The 20,558-nt window shown below is 45.3% G+C and overlaps 1 protein-coding gene across 1 annotated transcript in view; it reads left to right on the forward strand.

The window, feature by feature from the left end:
* Window positions 1-20,558, forward strand: part of LOC141167251 (laminin subunit beta-4-like) — a 409,239-nt gene that overhangs the window by 90,587 nt on the left and 298,094 nt on the right. The window contains exon 7 of the mRNA XM_073654690.1: window positions 4,501-4,537. Coding sequence (XP_073510791.1) covers window positions 4,501-4,537 — 37 coding nt within the window. The remainder of the gene's footprint in view (window positions 1-4,500; window positions 4,538-20,558) is intronic.

The raw sequence follows: 20,558 nt of genomic DNA on the forward strand, positions 1-20,558 counted from the left end.
AGTGATTTCCTAGCAGCTATTTTACCATGAAGGCCTGCTGCACAAAGTCTCCTCTTAACAGTTGTTGAAGAGATGTGTCTGATGCTAGAACTCTGTGTGGCATTGACCTGGTCTCTAATCTGAGCTGCTGTTAACCTGCGACTTCTGAGGCTGGTGACTCGGATAAACTTATCCTCAGAAGCAGAGGTGACTCTTGGTCTTCCTTTTCTGGGGCGGTCCTCATGTGAGCCAGTTTCTTTGTAGCGCTTGATGGTTTTTGCAACTGCACTTGGGGACACTTTCAATGTTTTCCCAATTTTTCACACTGACTGACCTTCATTTCTTAAAGTAATGATGGCCACTCGTTTTTCTTTACTTAGCTGCTTTTTTCTTTCCATAATACAAATTCTAACAGTCTATTCAGTAGGACTGTCAGCTGTGTATCCACCAGACTTCTGCACAACACAACTGATGGTCCCAACCCCATTTATAAGGCAAGAAATCCCACTTATTAAACCTGACAGGGCACACCTGTGAAGAGAAAACCATTTCCGGTGACTACCTTTTGAAGCTCATCAAGAGAATGCCAAGAGTGTGCAAAGCAGTCATCAAAGGAAAAGGTGGCTACTTTGAAGAACCTAGAATATAAGACATATTTTCAGTTGTTTCACACTTTTTTGTTAAGTATATAATTCCACATGTGTTAATTCATAGTTTTGATACCTTCAGTGTGAATGTACAATTTTCATAGTCATGAAAATACAGAAAAATCTTTAAATGAGAAGGTGTGTCCAAAATTTTGGTCTGTACTCTAGGTATATAATGTCCTCACAATACGGAGGGGAGTCAGGGATGGGAAAACTATACCTGAACAATGGGTCCAAAAATTGATTACGGTGCAGCCCCGACGCGCGTTTCGGACAGGAAGTCCTTCATTGCACTCATTTCTTGTACTTCCTCAGATGATCTTGGAACTGCCCCTGTAAGGTCCTGTACTTCTCTTGAATCGTCCGTTTCCACCTGGTCTGGTAATTCTGCTTCTTCTGAGTGTCATAGGTCTCTCTAGTGACCGGTGTTCGATCATCAGATCTGAATTGGACTTCATCTGTACTCCTTGGTACAAACTCTGGAGCCTCGGGACTTAGTTCACTCTCCTGAGGATGGTACATCCCTCTCCTTGCCGGTCCAAGAAATACAACGGTGTGCTCTTCTTCATCTGAACTTTAAAGGTCACTATCCACCACTGGAGCTTCAATCTGTGGTGGTCTCTTAGTCGATCTTGGTCGATGTCAGTCTGCTTCTGGGAAGTCTTGTTGTGGTGGGAGATAATCACAGGGTAGTAATAAATTCCGATGGACTATTTTGGTTTTCTTGTCCCCTCTTTCCAATCTGATTTCATACACTGGACTGTCATCGGCTTTCCTCTTTATGACCACATACACCTTGTCTTCCCAATAGGAACAAAGTTTTCCTGGACCACCTTTCTCACGTACATTCTTGAGTTTTACCCGGCTTCCTGGTGCCAATTCTGCTCCATAACATTTTCGATCATAGTACTCCATACTCTTGCTCTGTCCTTGCATAACCACTTTGAACGCTATGTTGTATGCCTCTGCCATCCGTTCCTTGCATCTCCAAATGTACTCCGGATACGTTTTGTAAGTCTCTGACACCGGAGTATCGAACATGATGTCGATTGGCAGTCTTGGTGATCGTTCATACAATAGGAAGAAGGGTGAGTAACCCATTGCATCACTCTTTGTACAGTTATAGGCATGTAGCACCTTTGAGAGAGAACTCTTCCAGTCTTTCTTCTCGTCAGCTGTTAAAGTGCGCAACATCGACAATAATGTCCGGTTAAAACGTTCCACTTGTCCACTACCCTCTGGATGATAGGGCGTTGTGTGGGATCTCTGAATTCTACAGTACTTTCCGAGCTTGGCAAAGAGCTGGTTCTCAAATTCTCTTCCTTGGTCAAGTTGTAACCTCGGAGGGAACCCAAACCTCAAAGCAAAATCATTGAAGATCTTCTCTGCCGCTGTTCGACCAGCTTTATTGGTGGTGGCATATGCTTGGGCAAATCGAGTAAAATGGTCCATCACCACCAATATATATTTGTAACCACACTTGTACGTCTCGAGATGTAGAAAGTCCATTGAGACCATCTCAAACAGATACGTAGTTTGGATGTTGCCCATAGGTGCCCAGGTTGATGTGTTGGGACGTTTATCTTTCAGACACCCACACTCCCTGGTCACATACAGTACAGACCAAACGTTTGGACACACCTTCTCTTTTAAAGATTTTTGGTAGTTGTTGAACGGACAGAGGTGATCTTGTTCTCTCGCTTTTATGGTGGTTTCCACCGTCAATGGACACCACAGTGATGTGTCTTCCTCTTGATAAGCTTGCACTGCTTGGGTAGTACTCTCAATTGCTTCCAGACTGACTTCCTCCGAGAATTATTGCATGAACTCCTCAGGCTGTACTGGCATTCTCGACAATCCGTCAGCATCCGCATTGCATTTTCCTGGTCTGTACTTGATACTGAAATTGAAGTCAGCTAGTTCTGCCACCCATCTCTGACCCATTGCATTAAGTTTGGCTGTAGTGAGAACATAGGTCAAAGGGTTGTTATCAGTGTATACCTCAAACTCTTTGCTGTAGTAGAGATAATCTCTAAATCGTTCACAGATAGCCCATTTCAATGCCAGGAACTCCAATTTTCTGGAATGTAGATGGTAATTCTTCTCGGCGTCTGTCAATGTTCTAGAACTGTAACCAATGACTGTCAATTTTCCATCTTGATGTTGATACAGGGCAACTCCCAGTCCAACTTGAGATGCGTCACAATGAAGAACAAATGGTAAGTTGAAATCAGGATATCCCAAGATGGGTGGTTTTACCAGGTAGTCTACTAGTTCTTCCAATACCTCTTGATGGTCTGCTGTCCAGAGAATGGGCTGTTGGGACAAAACGGCTTTGTTTCTTTTAAGCCCGGTCCTACCCGCGTTTTTCTTTTTCTCCGTGGGTGTTGTTGACTCTGCTGTCCCCCCCAAGCAGAGGTATAGCGGGGTGGAAATCCTGGAGTAGTTCCGAACTTACGTACGATAGAAGGAGAGGAATCCTAAGATCTGCCTCAACTTCCCGACAGTAGAGGGCCGCTTGAATGAAATATTCTCATTGAATACGCTCAAATAACACATCCTAGATCTGAATGATTGAAATATTCTCATTGAATGTACAAAGTTGAATGTGCTGACAACAAAATCACACAAAAATCATCAATGGAAATCAAATTTATTAACCAATGGAGGCCTGAATTTGGAGTCCCCCCAAAATTAAAGTGGCAAAACACACTACAGGCTGATCCAGCCACATGAGGTCTGGCATTGTCCTGCATTAGGAGGTACCAAGGGCCAATCGCACCAGCATATGGTCTCACAAGGGATCTGAGGATCTCATGTCGGTACCTAATGGCAGTCAGGCTACCTCTGGCGAGCACATGGAGGGCTGTGCGGCCCTCTAAAGAAATGCCACCCCACACCATTACTGACCCACTGCCAAACCGGTCTTGCTGAATGATGTTGCAGACAGCAGATTGCTCTCCACAGTGTCTCCAGACTCTGTCACGTCTGTCACATGTGCTCAATGTGAACCTGCTTTCATCTGTGAAGAGCACAGGGCGCCAGTGGTGACTTTGCCAATCCTGGTGTTCTGTGGAAAATGCCAAGTGTCCTGCACGGTGTTGGGCTGTGAGCACAACCCCCATCTGTGGACGTCGGGCCCTCATACCACCCTCATGGAGTCGGTTTCTAACCGTTTGTGCAGACACATGCACATTTGTGGACTGCTGGAGGTCATTTTGCAGGGCTCTGGCAGTGCTCCTCCTGTTCCTCCTTGCACAAAGGCGGAGGTAGCGGTCATGCTGCTGGGTTCTTGCCCTCCTACGGCCCCCTCCACGTCTCCTGGTGTACTGGGCTGTCTCCTGGTAGCGCCTCCAGCCTCTGGACACTACGCTGACAGACACAGCAAACCTTCTTGCCACAGCTCACATTGATGTGCCATCCTGGATGAGCTGCACTACCTGAGCAACTTCTGTGGGTTGTAGAGTCCGTCTCATGCTACCACGAGTGTGAAAGCACAACCAACATTCAAAAGTGACCAAAACATCAGCCAGAAAACATTGGTACTGAGATGTGGTCTGTGGTCCCCACCTGCAGAACCACTTCTTTTATTAAGTGTGTCTTGATAATTGCCAATAATTTCCATCTATTGTCTATTCCATTTGCACAACAGCATGTGAAATTGATTGTCAATCAGTGTTGCTTCCTAAGTGGACAGTTTGATTTCACAGAAGTTTGATTTACTTGGAGTTATATTCTGTTGTTTAAGTGTTCCCTTTATTTTTTTGAGCAGTGTATATACCTTCCATTTAGTAATAGAATTCCTGTAAAATATCTAACAATTACCTTCTATTTCTAACACTCAATTACTATTTCTATGTTGTTTTTGGTACAGATAATGATTGTCCTGGAATTGATCATTTGCATAGTAGGTAAGTACTAGTTATGCTTATTTCCTGAATGAATATTGTGGATCACTGCCTGTTTGTTTGTTTGATTTAAATGTCATGAAAACATTATGTATTACTTGTTATTCTTTCTTTTCAGTTTAGTACAATTTTTGTCCATCATCTGTTTTCTAAACCCAAAATGGAATATGTTACATTTTTAGATTTTTTTTAACACGTCGACGGATTATATCAAATCACTGAATGCCAGCTTGTGAGAGGAATGCTTTGATCAAAACATGATTGCAAGACAGGTTCACATAGCGCAGTTATGTTTCATCTGTCATGTGTACATTTTTTACTGTTGCTTCTTATTATACAATTCCTACTATCAGGGATTTTTTTTTCTTTTTTTAATATTAACAAATCCTAATGGTTTATAATGAAACAGTTAAAAGAGTTGAGCTATTTGTATTTGTAGCCATTAGTGAGGGATATTATATAGGGCTTCCCCATTTGGATAATATTAGTTAGATAACCCTCCGGGCTATTGGTAATCCTCTATTTTGTTGTTATCTGTATTTATAACACTCTATGAGCTCAGAGAATGATCTAATAACAACCTGAGGCTTTACTCCTCCTCAGGTCCATCGACGACTCTCTATTGCTGCTCAGATCTTTGTTGATTGGTTGGATTGGTGTCGCTATGACAGTGCTGCAGCCAATCACTGGACTCAGTGGCTTGTGCCATCAACTTTGGCTTGGCCACTGCACCCAGTGATTGACTGCAGAGGTTGTATACATAACATCACTGCAGCAGCCAATCCAGAATTTTTGGAGCACTGAGGCATAGGCATCATTGGACCCATGGTAAGTAAAAGCTCAGTTTATTATATTTGTCAGCCTCTGAGCCTATGAAGTCAGAAAAGGTAAAACAAGACAACCCCTTTAAAATGACATTAATATCAAACACAACCATTATTATGGTATAAACCATATCTTTGCTGTTGGTTTATGTTTTTTTTGTTGTGCATGTGTGTGTAATAGTCATGTGAATAAAATGGTATAAAATATTTTTCTGGATTGTTAAGAGATTAATATAGTCAAAATTTCATGAATTTAACATGGATTAATAATAGCTGCTCTTTTGGAAACCACTGATATTTTTAGCAATATATTATAGATTACTTCACTATGTAATAATTAGAACAAGTTCTGCCAAGTACAGTCTGAAATGTTATGTCAAGTCTCTAGGGCTTTAATTTAGAGCTACCATTCAAGACTCGACCTGTTTTAGAGACTAATCCCTGGAGGGAGGGTGACAAAAGAAGCTGAAAGTATTTGACTCCAGGTGTAAAGTGGTCCTTAGCTTTTTACTGCTTTGTATTTGGTATGTCAGTTCAATAAATCTCATGTTCCACAAAGTGAAATTTTAGTACTAACACGTTACTTGTACACATTTGTATAGCTACGCATACAAGTAACAAGTCAGGCATTTATGTAGAGATTTATTTCATACTTCCCTGCTTTGTAGAGGCATTTGATTAGCAATGTCACCATTGCTGAGCTGTGACTGCACCCCAGATTTAAGAAGAGCTAATTCCAGACATTGTAATGGAAATGTATATGGGGTATTATTCAGCATTGATAGCATGTATAATCTCATTAATATGTAATGGGGTTAATAATACCAAGGTTGACTGTTATTACAATTGTTTTCTAGACTGCTACATAGATTGGTACATACAGTGGGTACGGAAAGTTTTCAGACTCCTTTACATTTTTCACTCTTTGTTTCATTGCAGCCATTTGGTAAAATCCAAAAAAATTTTTTCTCATTAATGTACACTCTGCACCCCATCTTGACTGAAAAAAAACAGAAATGTAGAGATTTTTGAAAATTTATTAAAAAAGAAAAAATGAAATATTACATGGTCATAAGTAGTGTTGAGCATTCCGATACTGAAATATCGGGTATCGGCCGATATTCGCGGTATCGGAATTCCGATACTTAATTCCGATACTATTGCAATATCGTATACCGGAATCGGAAGTTCCCATAATGCAATGAGACATTTTCATTTTATTCAGCCAATGAGGATCCTAAGAAGTGTGGGCACATCCTGTTAGGCATGTAGGCATCTTAACTAATGGCATGGCTGTGATTGGCTGCTGAAATGATGTCATGATGCACTATAAAAGCCACCGCCGCCATTTTGAGCTCACTCTGCTGTGAATTCAGTTAGGGATAGGACGCTGTTGTTCTGAGGGACAGTTTTAGCTACCTATTTGCTCTATACTGCTTTACCCAAGCTACTTTCTAAATCACTGTGCCTTGCAGTGCTAGTGCACAGTTCCCTGTGCTGTTCACCGCTATCTGCAAGGTCTGTGTGTGTGAGTGCAGCTCACCCTGTAGTGTGTGCTTCAGCCAAGTCTGGTTGTAGTGCACTCAGTGTGTGTCACTGCCTCATACATTGTCCTTTTTTGCCAATTCATAATTTTTCCTGATATCTCCTATTAGTGTGGTGGTTCCATCTGTATTCAGCTAAATTGGTTCCAAACACACTATATAGGAGTAGATAGAGAAATTTTTTTCCGTCTTGCAGCACTAGTGCACAGTGCTCTGCATCTGTACTGTTCACCGCTGTCTGCAAGGTCTGGTGTGTGAGTGCAGCTCACCCTGTAGTGTGTGCTTCAACCCCGTCTGGTTGTAGTGCACTCAGTGTGTGTCACTGCCTCATACATTGTCCTTTATTGCCAATTCATAATTTTTCCTGATATCTCCTATTAGTGTGGTGGTTCCATCTGTATTCAGCTAAATTGGTTCCAAACACACTATATAGGAGTAGATAGAGAATTTTTTTCCGTCTTGCAGCACTAGTGCACAGTGCTCTGCATCTGTACTGTTCACCGCTGTCTGCAAGGTCTGGTGTGTGAGTGCAGCTCACCCTGTAGTGTGTGCTTCAACCCCGTCTGGTTGTAGTGCACTCAGTGTGTGTCACTGCCTCATACATTGTCCTTTATTGCCAATTCATAATTTTTCCTGATATCTCCTATTAGTGTGGTGGTTCCATCCATATTCAGCTAAATTGATTCCAAACACACTATATAGGAGTAGATAGAGGAGCCTTTCTGCAGCATTGGGCCCTGCAGCCCCAGCCAGATTAGTATTAGCCTATTTTTTGCAGCCTCATCTATTGCATTGTAGGTTACCTTCCTACATTGTAATAGCTACAAAAAGTTTGTGATACTATCGTTATTACATCTTTAGGCACATCCAGTGTCTTTTTGTGACAAAAAAAACCTAAATAAAGTTCACCAAACACTCCACTTTACAGTTGTGTAGGCCACATTAGCTCATATTAAAGTCTAGTCCACACTTTATAAAATTAGTGTTTCTTATACCTGTTAGCAGCTGTTCAGGAATAAGCACACTAAGCCCTTAGTACTTTTCTGCCTATCTTTATCAGTCTACCAAGATGAAGAAGGCAGGGAGTAAGGCATGTGGTCGTGGTCGTGGGCGTGGGCGTGGAGTTTCTGCAGGGAGAGGACGTGAGGATTCTGTGCCTGCAGGGAGAGGACGTGGGGATTCTGTGCCTGCTGCGGGCACCAGTGACTCAGCATCCCCCAGTTTTACCAGGGAACAGTCCTTTATGCGCAGCTTTGTAGGAGCTAGCCGTACCCCACTGCTGCGCGAGGACCAAATTGAAGCCGTTGTCGGATGGATGGCAGCTAACGCATCGACTTCAATTAGTTCCAGATCCTCTCAGGTCCTGAGCACTGAAGAGCACCCATCTGTCTCTTCACCACCTGCCAAATTGCCCAGGCAGTCAGAGAGCCCTGGACAGGAGCCATCTCTACTTCTGTTCTCTGAATCTCTTGGCTTGGAAAGAGGGGGCCAGCCAAGCAGAATTCGAGAATTTGAAGAAGAGGTAGTATGCAGTGATGCGCAACCGTTTTGTCTCTCTGAATCTGAAGAGGCGGGTGGGCCAGTGCCTATGGTCAGCAGCACACCTCAGTACGCATCTGATGATGAGACTCAGGTGCCACTTTCTGGTGCGTACTGTGCTGTCGAGACTACCCAGGAGAAGCAGTTGTTTGAAGAGGGTGGTGTAGATGATGAGGTCCTTGACCCATCATGGCGTGAGGGACAGGAAGGTGGTGGGAGCAGCTCTGAGGAAGAGATTCCCCGAACGGCCCAAAAAGGAGGGAGAGGGAGGGGGCAGACTTGGTTGCCTGTAGCCTCCACTTCGGCACCCATTAGGAGCATGGCTCTTCCAAAATCCAAAGCGGGCGCTCCCAAGACTTGCAGTGCCTGGTCCTTTTTTGACACAGTTGCAGATGACATTTGCTTTGTCAAATGCAAGCTGTGTAATCAGAAGGTGAAAAGAGGGAAAAGTGTCAGCAACCTCAATACCACAAATATGTGGAAACATGTGCGGACCAAGCACGTGGTGGAGTTACACAAACACATTGAAGACCTAGGCCAACCTACAGCGCCACCTACCACCTCTTCAGCTCGTGTTGTAGCCTCTTCCTCCAGCTCACACACAGCTGGTTCGGCTTCCTCACAGGATCGCCATGGAAGAATCTCTGGCACTGTTCTACAGAGACACAGTGTAATTCCACCCACAGCACCACTTTCCCAGTCATCCTCACACTCCCAGGCCAGTCTACAGCCATCGTTAGCACAGGCATGGGAGAAAAGGCGCCCATACTCGGCAAACCACCCCCGAGCACAGGCTCTGAATGCTGGCATTGCTAAACTACTGGCCCTTGAAATGCTATCATTCAGGCTGGTGGAGACTGACACATTCCGTAACTTTATGGCATTGGCAGTCCCACAATACAACGTGCCCAGCCGCTTTTATTTCAGCAGGCAAGCCGTCCCTGCCCTGCAACATCATGTGGAGGGAAAAATTAAACATGCGCTACAAAACGCCGTCAGTAGCAAGGTCCACCTGACCACTGATGCGTGGACCAGTAAGCATGGACAGGGACGATACCTTTCCCTCACTGCCCATTGGGTAAATGTTGTGGAGCCGGGTACAGATCTTGAGAGTGGCGCTGTACGTGTTCTGCCAACTCCAAGGATTGCAGGAATCCAGTCTGTACACATTGACTCCTCCTCATACTCCAGTTCCTCTGAATCAGCGCTGCAGGAGCCGTCACGGTCTACCTCCACATCGACCCGTGAACGGTTACCTGTTATGATGACCGATATGAGCACAGCCGTGGCCAAACGTCAACAGGCCGTATTAAAATTAATTTCTTTGGGGAATCGAAGCCACACAGCGCAGGAGCTCTGGAATGCCATCAAGCAGCAGAGTGACGTGTGGTTTGTGCCAGCGAATCTCCAGCCAGGCATGGTAGTGTGTGACAATGGCCGAAATCTGGTGGCAGCTCTGGGCCTAGGCAACCTCACTCACATCCCATGTCTGGCACATGTGCTCAACTTGGTCGTGCAGAGTTTTTTGAGGGACTATCCGGATCTTGATGCACTGCTTCACAAGGTCCGCATAGAGTGCGCTCACTTGCGGCGTTCCAGCAATGCAAGATCACGCATTGCAGCTCTGCAGCGCCGATTATGTCTTCCGGAACATCGCATCATATGTGACCTACCCACCAGGTGGAATTCAACGTTACATATGTTGGAGAGGTTGTGTGAGCAGCAGGCAGCAGTAATGGAGTACCAGCTGCAGCAGGCGCAAACAAGTCGCAGTGCGCGCCGTTCACACTTCACCACCACTGAGTGGGCCTCTATGAAGGACATTTGCCACGTTTTGCGTGCCTTCGATTATTCCACGCGGATGGCGAGTGCAGATGATGCACTAGTCAGCATGACTATCCCCCTTATCTGCCTGCTTGAAAAAACACTGCAAGCACTAAGGGACGAGGTTTTGGAAGAGGTGGAGGATGAGGAGTCACAAATGCCATCTGCTTCTCTACAGTCTGCGCAACGTGGTTCCTCACAAAGGCCTAGGCAGGGGACACTTTGTGAGGAGGATGAGGAGGAGTCAATGGATGAGGAAGACATCTGTCCAGAGGAGGGAGGTACACAATGCTCTAGTAGTCAGTATCTAGAGCGAGGGTGGGGTGATGCAGAGCAGGCAGAGATCACGCCTCAAGCAGGGGACAGCGTTTCTTGGCCAGTTGGCAGTCTGCAGCACATGGTTGATTTCATGCTGCAGTGCCTCAGAAACGACCGCCGCATCGCCCACATTCTCAACACGGCTGATTATTGGGTGTCCACCCTCCTAGATCCTCGCTACCGGGACAACTTACAAAGCCTCATAACACCATTGAACCGGGAGCGTAAAATGCGGGAGTACCAAGACGCACTGGTGCATTCCATCATGTTCTCCATTCCAACCGAGAGCAGTGCTGCTAGTGCTTTACAAAGCAGCTCAGTGCGTCGAGGCAGTGGAGGAAGCTCTGCACAAAGAGGGAGCAGAAGCAGCGCCTCAGCACAAGGCAAGACCAGTATGGCCGAAATGTGGCAAAGTTTTGTGTCCCCGCCGCCACAAATGTCTACACCATCACAGACAGCTCCAGTCAGCAGGAGGCAACGTTTCCGTCAGATGGTGACAGACTACATGTCTTGCCCTCTTAGTGTACTCCCAGACGGCTCTTCTCCCTTCAAGTTTTGGGTCTGTAAGCTGGATACATGGCCAGAGCTTAGTCAGTATGCACTGGAGGTGCTAGCTTGCCCTGCTGCTAGTGTATTATCGGAACGCGTCTTTAGTGCCGCAGGTGGTGTACTAACAGACCGTCGCATGCGACTATCCTCCGATAACGTTGACCGGCTTACTTTTCTCAAAATGAACAAGGCCTGGATCTCTCATGAATTTGCCAGTCCTCTTCCAGAATAAATAATTGGTTGGCAACAGTATCCAGGTCTCCTGTTCTGTTCATGTTTCTACCACCTGAACTGTAATCCCTGAGCTCCAACACCGCCAGTTGGCGCTCGGAAGTGCCGTCTGCACAGTCAACACTTGCTGCCGTGTTATTGGGGTTCAGTAACGTCAGCTGTTCTCCTGCTGTGCGGACGGCAATTTCTCCTGATTTGTCCACATCCACTGTACTACACATTTTAAAGTTGCTCCAATTACTCCTCTGGCTCCTCTGTTTTCATTCTTATCCCTGGGCTCCAGCACCGCCAGTTGGCGCTCGGAAGTGCTGTCTGCACAGTCAACACTTGCTACCATGTTATTGGGGTTCAGTAACGTCAGCTGTTCCCCTGCTGTGCGGACGGCAATTTCTCCTGCTCTGTCCACATTCTCACTACTACAGATTTTAAAGTTGCTCCAATTACACCTCTGGCTCCTCTGTTTTCATTCTTATCCCTGGGCTCCAGCACCGCCAGTTGGCGCTCGGAAGTGCCGTCTGCACAGTCAACACTTGCTGCGGTGTTATTGGGGTTCGGTAACGTCAGCTGTTCCCCTGCTGTGTTCACGGCAATTTCTCCTGCTCTGTCCATATTCACTGTGCTACTTATTTAAAACTTGCTCCAATTACACCTCTGGCTCCTCCGTTTTTAGTATTTACCCTGGGCTCCAACACCGCCAGTTGGCGCTCGGAAGTGCTGTCTGCACAGTCAACACTTGCTGCCGTGTTATTGGGGTTCAGTAACGTCAGCTGTTCTCCTGCTGTGCGGACGGCAATTTCTCCTGCTTTGTCCACATCCACTGTACTACACATTTTAAAGTTGCTCGAATTACACCTCTGGCTCCTCTGTTTTCATTCTTATCCCTGGGCTCCAGCACCGCCAGTTGGCGCTCGGAAGTGCCGTCTGCACAGTCAACACTTGCTGCCGTGTTATTGGGGTTCAGTAACGTCAGCTGTTCTCCTGCTGTGCGGACGGCAATTTCTCCTGCTTTGTCCACATCCACTGTACTACACATTTTAAAGTTGCTCGAATTACACCTCTGGCTCCTCTGTTTTCATTCTTATCCCTGGGCTCCAGCACCGCCAGTTGGCGCTCGGAAGTGCCGTCTGCACAGTCAACACTTGCTACCATGTTATTGGGGTTCAGTAACGTCAGCTGTTCCCCTGCTGTGTTCACGGCAATTTCTCCTGCTCTGTCCATATTCACTGTGCTACTTATTTAAAACTTGCTCCAATTACACCTCTGGCTCCTCCGTTTTTAGTATTTACCCTGGGCTCCAACACCGCCAGTTGGCGCTCGGAAGTGCTGTCTGCACAGTCAACACTTGCTGCCGTGTTATTGGGGTTCAGTAACGTCAGCTGTTCCCCTGCTGTGTTCACGGCAATTTCTCCTGCTCTGTCCATATTCACTGTGCTACTTATTTAAAACTTGCTCCAATTACACCTCTGGCTCCTCCGTTTTTAGTATTTACCCTGGGCTCCAACACCGCCAGTTGGCGCTCGGAAGTGCTGTCTGCACAGTCAACACTTGCTGCCGTGTTATTGGGGTTCAGTAACGTCAGCTGTTCCCCTGCTGTGCGGACGGCAATTTCTCCTGCTCTGTCCACATTCTCACTACTACAGATTTTAAAGTTGCTCCAATTACACCTCTGGCTCCTCTGTTTTCATTCTTATCCCTGGGCTCCAGCACCGCCAGTTGGCGCTCGGAAGTGCTGTCTGCACAGTCAACACTTGCTACCATGTTATTGGGGTTCAGTAACGTCAGCTGTTCCCCTGCTGTGCGGACGGCAATTTCTCCTGCTCTGTCCACATTCTCACTACTACAGATTTTAAAGTTGCTCCAATTACACCTCTGGCTCCTCTGTTTTCATTCTTATCCCTGGGCTCCAGCACCGCCAGTTGGTGCTCGGAAGTGCCGTCTGCACAGTCAACACTTGCTGCGGTGTTATTGGGGTTCGGTAACGTCAGCTGTTCCCCTGCTGTGTTCACGGCAATTTCTCCTGCTCTGTCCATATTCACTGTGCTACTTATTTAAAACTTGCTCCAATTACACCTCTGGCTCCTCCGTTTTTAGTATTTACCCTGGGCTCCAACACCGCCAGTTGGCGCTCGGAAGTGCTGTCTGCACAGTCAACACTTGCTGCCGTGTTATTGGGGTTCAGTAACGTCAGCTGTTCTCCTGCTGTGCGGACGGCAATTTCTCCTGCTTTGTCCACATCCACTGTACTACACATTTTAAAGTTGCTCGAATTACACCTCTGGCTCCTCTGTTTTCATTCTTATCCCTGGGCTCCAGCACCGCCAGTTGGCGCTCGGAAGTGCCGTCTGCACAGTCAACACTTGCTGCGGTGTTATTGGGGTTCGGTAACGTCAGCTGTTCCCCTGCTGTGTTCACGGCAATTTCTCCTGCTCTGTCCATATTCACTGTGCTACTTATTTAAAACTTGCTCCAATTACACCTCTGGCTCCTCCGTTTTTAGTATTTACCCTGGGCTCCAATACCGCTAGTTGCTGCTCAGAAGTGCCGTCTGCACAGTCAACGCTTGCTCCAGTGTTATTGGGATTCAGTAACGTCAGCTGATCCCCAGCTGTGTGTCCGGCAAATTCTCCTGCTTTGTCCACATCCACTGTAGTACGGATTTAAAACCTCCTCCAAATACACCTCTGGCTCTTCTGTTTTTAGTATTTACCCTGGGCTCCAGCACCGCCAGCTGGTTCTCGGCAGTTCCATTGGCTCTTGTACCTTCTGCTACCCATCCGGGTTCCAGTACCGTCAGCTGGTTCTCGGCAGTGTCTTTGGCACGGGTACTCCCTCCTGCCCAGCCTGGTTCCAGCACGCCAGCTGTTTCCGGGTAGTGTCAACGTCACTTTGCCTCCAATGCGTTGTCCTGTCGTGTTGCGGTCGGGTTAGCCGACTCTATGGTGCCTGCAGTTTAGGTGACTCCTATGTGGGCTGCGGGATCTGGCAATGAAGGCTGGTTCCATAGTGCCAATAGGACAAGCACCCTCTGTAGGACTGTGGGTTTTGGTAACTGCGGCCGGCTCGCGGCCTTGAACTTTTTTTTTACATGGGTACCTTCTGCTACCCATCCGGGTTCCAGTACCGTCAGCTGGTTCTCGGCAGTGCCTTTGGATTAGGTGCCTCCTTCTCGGTATCCAAGTTCCACCAACGTCTGCTGGTCCTTGGTAGTGCTTTCTGGCACAGGTACCTCCTGCTTAGTAACCGAGTTCCAGTAACATCAGCTGGTCCTCGGTAGTTCCATTGGCTCTTGTACCTTCTGCTACCCATCCGGGTTCCAGTAACATCAGCTGGTCCTCGGTAGTTCCATTGGCTCTTGTACCTTCTGCTACCCATCCGGGTTCCAGTACCGTCAGCTGGTTCTCGGCAGTGCCTTTGGATTAGGTGCCTCCTTCTCGGTATCCAAGTTCCACCAACGTCTGCTGGTCCTTGGTAGTGCTTTCTGGCACAGGTACCTCCTGCTTAGTAACCGAGTTCCAGTAACATCAGCTGGTCCTCGGTAGTTCCATTGGCTCTTGTACCTTCTGCTATCCATCCGGGTTCCAGTACCGTCAGCTGGTCCTCGGTAGTTCCTCAGCTTTCTTGTACCTTCTGCTACATTTCCAAGTTCAAGCTTTTTGAAATGGTTCTTGGTAATCACTCTGGATCTCCCTGACGAGGACCCTGAAGACGAGGACCCTGAAGACCAACCCTAAGAAGACGAGGACCCCGAAGACAATGACCCTGAAGACGAGGACCCTGAAGACCACCCCGAAGAAGACGAGGACCCTGAAGACCACCCCGAAGAAGACGAGGACCCTGAAGACCACCCCGAAGAAGACGAGGACCCCGAAGACGAGGACCCAGAAGACCAACCCGAAGAAGACGAGGACCCCGAAGACGAGGACCCCCGAAGACGACGACCCTGAAGACCACCCCGAAGAAGACCAAGAAGATGACCCTGAAGAAGTTGACCAAGAAGACAAAGAAGAGAAGACAAGCACCAAGATACAGAAAAACAAGAGACAGAAAACCAAGAAGCAGAAATACAAGAAGCTGCAGAACAAAAAGCGGAAGAACATTAAGCATAAGACTAAAAATCAGAGCAAAAGATAATATCTAAATTATAAGCAGAAGATGACTAAGCAGTGTATGGGGGTGAGTCCGTTCCTCCTCGTGGTGCCCCTGGAAAAGACCTGCTGCTGCAGGCCAAACTGAACGCGGACAAATCCTGTTGTAAATCTTTTGTGACGGGCAGAACGAAAGGTGTAATGTCCAACCTTTTATAGATAACAACTACAGGAATGCCTGTCACAAATAAGAATATGATGAAGAAGAAGAATATGAAGAAGATGAAGAAGTAGAATATGAAGAATGTAAAAAAAAGAATAATACGAAGAAGGTGAAGAAGAAGAAGGTGAAGAAGAAGTGGATGAAAAAGATGCTGAGGATGATGAAGGAGAAAGTGTGGGAGAAGTAAAAAAGAAGGTGAAGAGCATGGAAGTAGTGAAACATAAATATCTGACAAAATATAAAAATACTTAACATAGTTAATATTTCCGTAACTCAGAACATAATAAAAAAATATTAATTCCTGCTATTCCATTTGACTGGGCTAAACCTCTATGCCTTTATTGTCTCCCCCACCTCCCCCAATACATTCTACATTATTCTTAGTTGTTTTCCTTCATGTAGAAATAACCTACAAGGAAAGAAAGGGTTTATTTTAATTCCGATATTTATGTCCCATTGACTTGCATTGGTTTCCGGTATCGGAATCGGCGATATCCGATACTTTTTCGGTATCGGTCCGATCCAATCCGATCCGATATTTCCCGATATCGGAAGGTATCGCTCAACACTAGTCATAAGTATTCAGACCCTTTGCTCAGCATTGAGTAGAAGCACCCTTTTGAGCTAGTACAGCCATGAGTCTTCTTTGGAATGATGCAACAAGTTTTTCACACCTGGATTAGGGGATCCTCTGCCATTCTTCATAGAATCATAGAATCATAGAATCATAGAATGGTAGAGTTGGAAGGGACCTCCTGGGTCATCTGGTCCAACCCCCTGCTCAAAGCAGGATTCACTAAATCATCTCAGACAGATGTTTGTCCAGCCTCTGTTTGAAGACGTCCATTGAAGGGGAACTCACCACCTCTCGTGGCAGCCTGTTCCACTCATTAATCACCCTAACTGTCAAAAAGTTTTTTCTAATATCTAATCTGTGTCTCCTCCCATTTAGTTTCATCCCATTGCTTCTAGTCTTTCCTTGTGCAAATGAGAATAAAGATGATCCTTCTACAATGTGACAGCCCTTGTAGACAGCTATTAAGTCTCCTCTCAGTCTTCTTTTTTGCAAGCTAAACATTCCCAAATCCTGCAACCGTTCCTCATAGGACATGGTTTGCAGACCAGTCACCATTCTGGTCACTCTTCTCTGAACTTGCTCCAGTTTGTCTATGTCTTTTTTAAAATGTGGTGCCCAAAACTGTACACAGTATTCCAAATGAGGTCTGACCAAAGAGGAGTAAAGACCAATAATGACTTCACGTGATCTAGACTGTATGCTTCTGTTAATACATCCCAGAATTGTATTTGCCTTTTTTGCTGCTGCATCACACTGTTGACTCATGTTCAGTCTATGATCTATTAGTATACCTAAGTCTTTTTCACATGTACTGTTGCTTAGCTCTATTCCTCCCATTCTGTATATGCTTTTTTCATTTTTATTGCCCAGATGTAGTACTTTGCATTTTTCCCTGTTAAAAACCATTCTGTTGGTTGCTGCCCACTGCTCCAGTTTATTTAGGTCTTTTTGAATCCTCTCTCTCTCTTCTCTAGTATTAGCTATCACTCCTAGCTTTGTGTCATCAGCAAATTTAATCAGTTTACCCTCAATTCCTTCATCTAAATCATTGATAAAGATGTTGAACAATACAGGTCCCAGGACGGAGCCCTGTGGTACCCCACTTGAGACATTCGTCCAGCTGGATGTGAAGCCATTTACAATCACCCTTTGAGTCCGATCACTAAGCCAGTTATGAATCCACCTAACAGTTGCCTGGTCCATTGCATACTTGGTCATTTTTTCAATAAGGATGGTGTGAGATACTTTGTCAAATGCTTTGCTGAAGTCAAGATATACTATATCTACAGCATTTCACTGATCCACCCAGTCAGTGATTCTGTCATAGAAGGAAATTAAGTTAGTCTGACATGACTTGTTAGTTATAAACCCATGCTGACTCTGGTTAATCACTTCATTCTTATCCAGGTACTTACATACATGTTGTTTAATAATTTGTTCAAAGATCTTTCCTGGTATAGAAGTCAGACTCACCGGCCTATAGTTCCCTGGGTCCACCTTCTTCCCCTTTTTGAAGATAGGAACAACATTTGCTCTTCTCCAGTCTTCTGGGACTTCTCCTGTTCTCCAAGAATTTTCAAAGATTATGGAGAGTGGTTCTAAAATTTCTTCTACGATCTCCTTCAGTACTCTGGGGTGTAATTCATCTGGACCTGGAGACTTGAACTCATTTATGTTAGCTAAATATTCCCTCACAATCTTTCTGTTTACAGATAACTTGGATTCTTCTATTCCTTTAAAAGGACAGTGAAGATCAGTTGATGTTACATTTTCTTTCTGAGAGAAAACAGATGCAAAATAGGAATTAAAAAGTTTGGCCTTCTCAACATCCTCTCTTACCATTTCTCCATTTTCATCCTGTAAAAATCCTATAGCATCTTTGACTTTTCTTTTACTTTTGACATACCCCCAAAATCCTTTTTTATTGCTTTTGACATCTCTTGCAAGCCTTAATTCATTGTCAGCTTTAGCTAACCTGATACATGCCCTGCAGGATCTGCAGACTGCATTATAATCTTCTTTAGATATGCCTCCCTCTTTCCATTTAATAAACATTTCTTTCTTTCTTTTTAGCATGTGTTTAAGTTCTGTGTTCATCCATCCTGGTTTCCTTAAATGCTTCCCATTCTTCCTACTTTTCGGGATTGTTAACGATTGTGCTTTGAGAATCTCATTTTTAAAAATTTCCCATCCTTCCTGGACATTTTTGTCCTTAAGGACATCCAGCCATTGGATCCCTCCTATTCTCTTTCTGAGTCTCTTAAAATCTGCCTTTCTAAAATCTAACCTTGAAGTTTGAGTCTTCACATGTCTTCCTCCTCTAGTTATCCAAAATTCTATAATAGCATGATCACTGCCTCCTAGGGTCCCAGCCACTTTTACCTCCTCAACCATTTCCTCCTTGTTTATAAGGATTAGATCCAAAGTAGCAGATCCCCTTGTTTTCTCCCCTACCTTTTGGAAGATAAAGTTGTCAGCAAGAGAGGATAAGAATTTGCTTGACCTGTTAGTTTTACTTGAGAGAGATTCCCAACAAATGTCTGGATAGTTGAAATCTCCCATGACCACTACGTCATATTTTTTTGAGAACTTGGTCATTTGATACATAAAGAGTTCATCCATATCTTCAGCTTGCCCAGGTGGCCTGTAGTAAATGCCTACAATGGTGTCCTTTCCGTTGTTCTCTCCTTGTATTCTTACCCAAACAGTTTCCACAGAACTCCCAGTCTCTGAAGCTTCAATCTCTGTGCAGATATACGCTTTTCTAACATACAATGCGACACCTCCTCCTCGTTTATCAAGTCTGTTTCTTGCAAATAAGTTGTATCCTTTTAGCCTTTTATTCCAATCATGTGTATCGTCCCACCAAGTTTCAGTGATTCCAATGACATCATATTTCTTTTCCTGCGTTAGTAGTTCTAATTCTCCTTGTTTGTTGCCCATGCTTTGTGCATTTGTATAAAAACATTTTAGTTTGTGATTGGTTTCTCTTCCTCCCATATTTTTATTATTTAAATTGTTTTGTCTTTGTTCTTCCTTTCCACTTCCAGTAGCAGAGATCTCAATAGTATTTGTCAGCTGTATGGCTTTTTCTGGCCTTTTGCTTCCCTTCCCACATTGTTCTAGTTTAAAGCTCTCCTGATGAGTGCAGCAAGGCAATTTCCAAATACATGTTTTCCAGTCTTCGTAAGGTGCACCCCATCTCTAGCAAGTAGTCCATCGTATAGGTAATTCATTCCGTGATCCAGAAATCCAAATCCTTGTTGACGGCACCATCGACGTAGCCAGTTGTTCACCTGTAGAATCTTATTCCACCTCATTGTTCCATGGCCATCCACTGGGAGGATGGATGAGAAGACCACCTGCGCTCCCAATTCTTTCACTTTCTTGCCCAAGTCTTCAAAGTCACTGCAGATGGTTTCCAGGTCCTTTCTTGCGGTGTCATTTGTCCCCACATGTATTAGCAGGAATGGGTAGTGATCTGTAGGTCTGAAGAGTCTTGATATCCTGTCAGACACATCTTTAATTTTTGCTCCTGGAAGACAGCACATTTCTCTTGAGGTTATGTCTGGTCTGCAGATAGCAGCCTCTGTTCCTCTTAACAGGGAATCCCCCATGACCACCACTCTCCGTTTTTTCTTTACAACATTCTTCTTTCTCCATCCAGGAGGATTCTGAGGGCTTACAAGGTTATTCATTGCTGGCAAAGTCTTATCTTGCTGTATTTCTTCATGGTTCTCCTGCGAGAGAGCCTGGTACTGGTTCCTGAGCAGTATAGGTGCTGACTGCCTCTCTATCCTCCTGCTTCTCTGGGTCACATGCTTCCATTCCTCTGTTTCCTCAGGTGCAGTTCGAATTTCTTCTCTTTCTGAATCATGAAGAGATAATTCTGCTCTGTCTAAGAACTCTTCACCTTCCTTAATGATTTTCAAGGTAGTTAACCTCTCTTCTAGATTTCGCAACTTTTCCTCCAACAGGGACACAAGCTTGCATTTCTGGCATGTGAAGTTTGGCTTTTCCACTGGCAAGTCTGTGAATTCTTCCTTGCAGATTCTCTCCAGTTCCGTCAGGTTGGATGGTGAACGTTGGTGGACAGCCATTTTCAAGTCTCTCCAGAGATGCTCAATTGGGTTTAGGTCAGGGCTCTGGCTGGGCCAGTCAAGAATGGTCACAGAGTTTTTCTGAGACTAGAATAGAAACTACCGCACTCCTGGGGCGATGGTGGTGCCCAGGTAGGGTGGTGATGGTGGTGCCCAGGTAGGCCCGGAGCACAACGCGCCCATACACCCCACTGCCACCAATGACTGGCC

The sequence above is a fragment of the Phyllobates terribilis genome, unplaced genomic scaffold (assembly GCF_046119375.1).
Source record: "Phyllobates terribilis strain yellow unplaced genomic scaffold, ASM4611937v1 Scaffold_11__3_contigs__length_659146591, whole genome shotgun sequence".
In the NCBI taxonomy this organism is placed as follows: Eukaryota; Metazoa; Chordata; class Amphibia; order Anura; family Dendrobatidae; genus Phyllobates; species Phyllobates terribilis.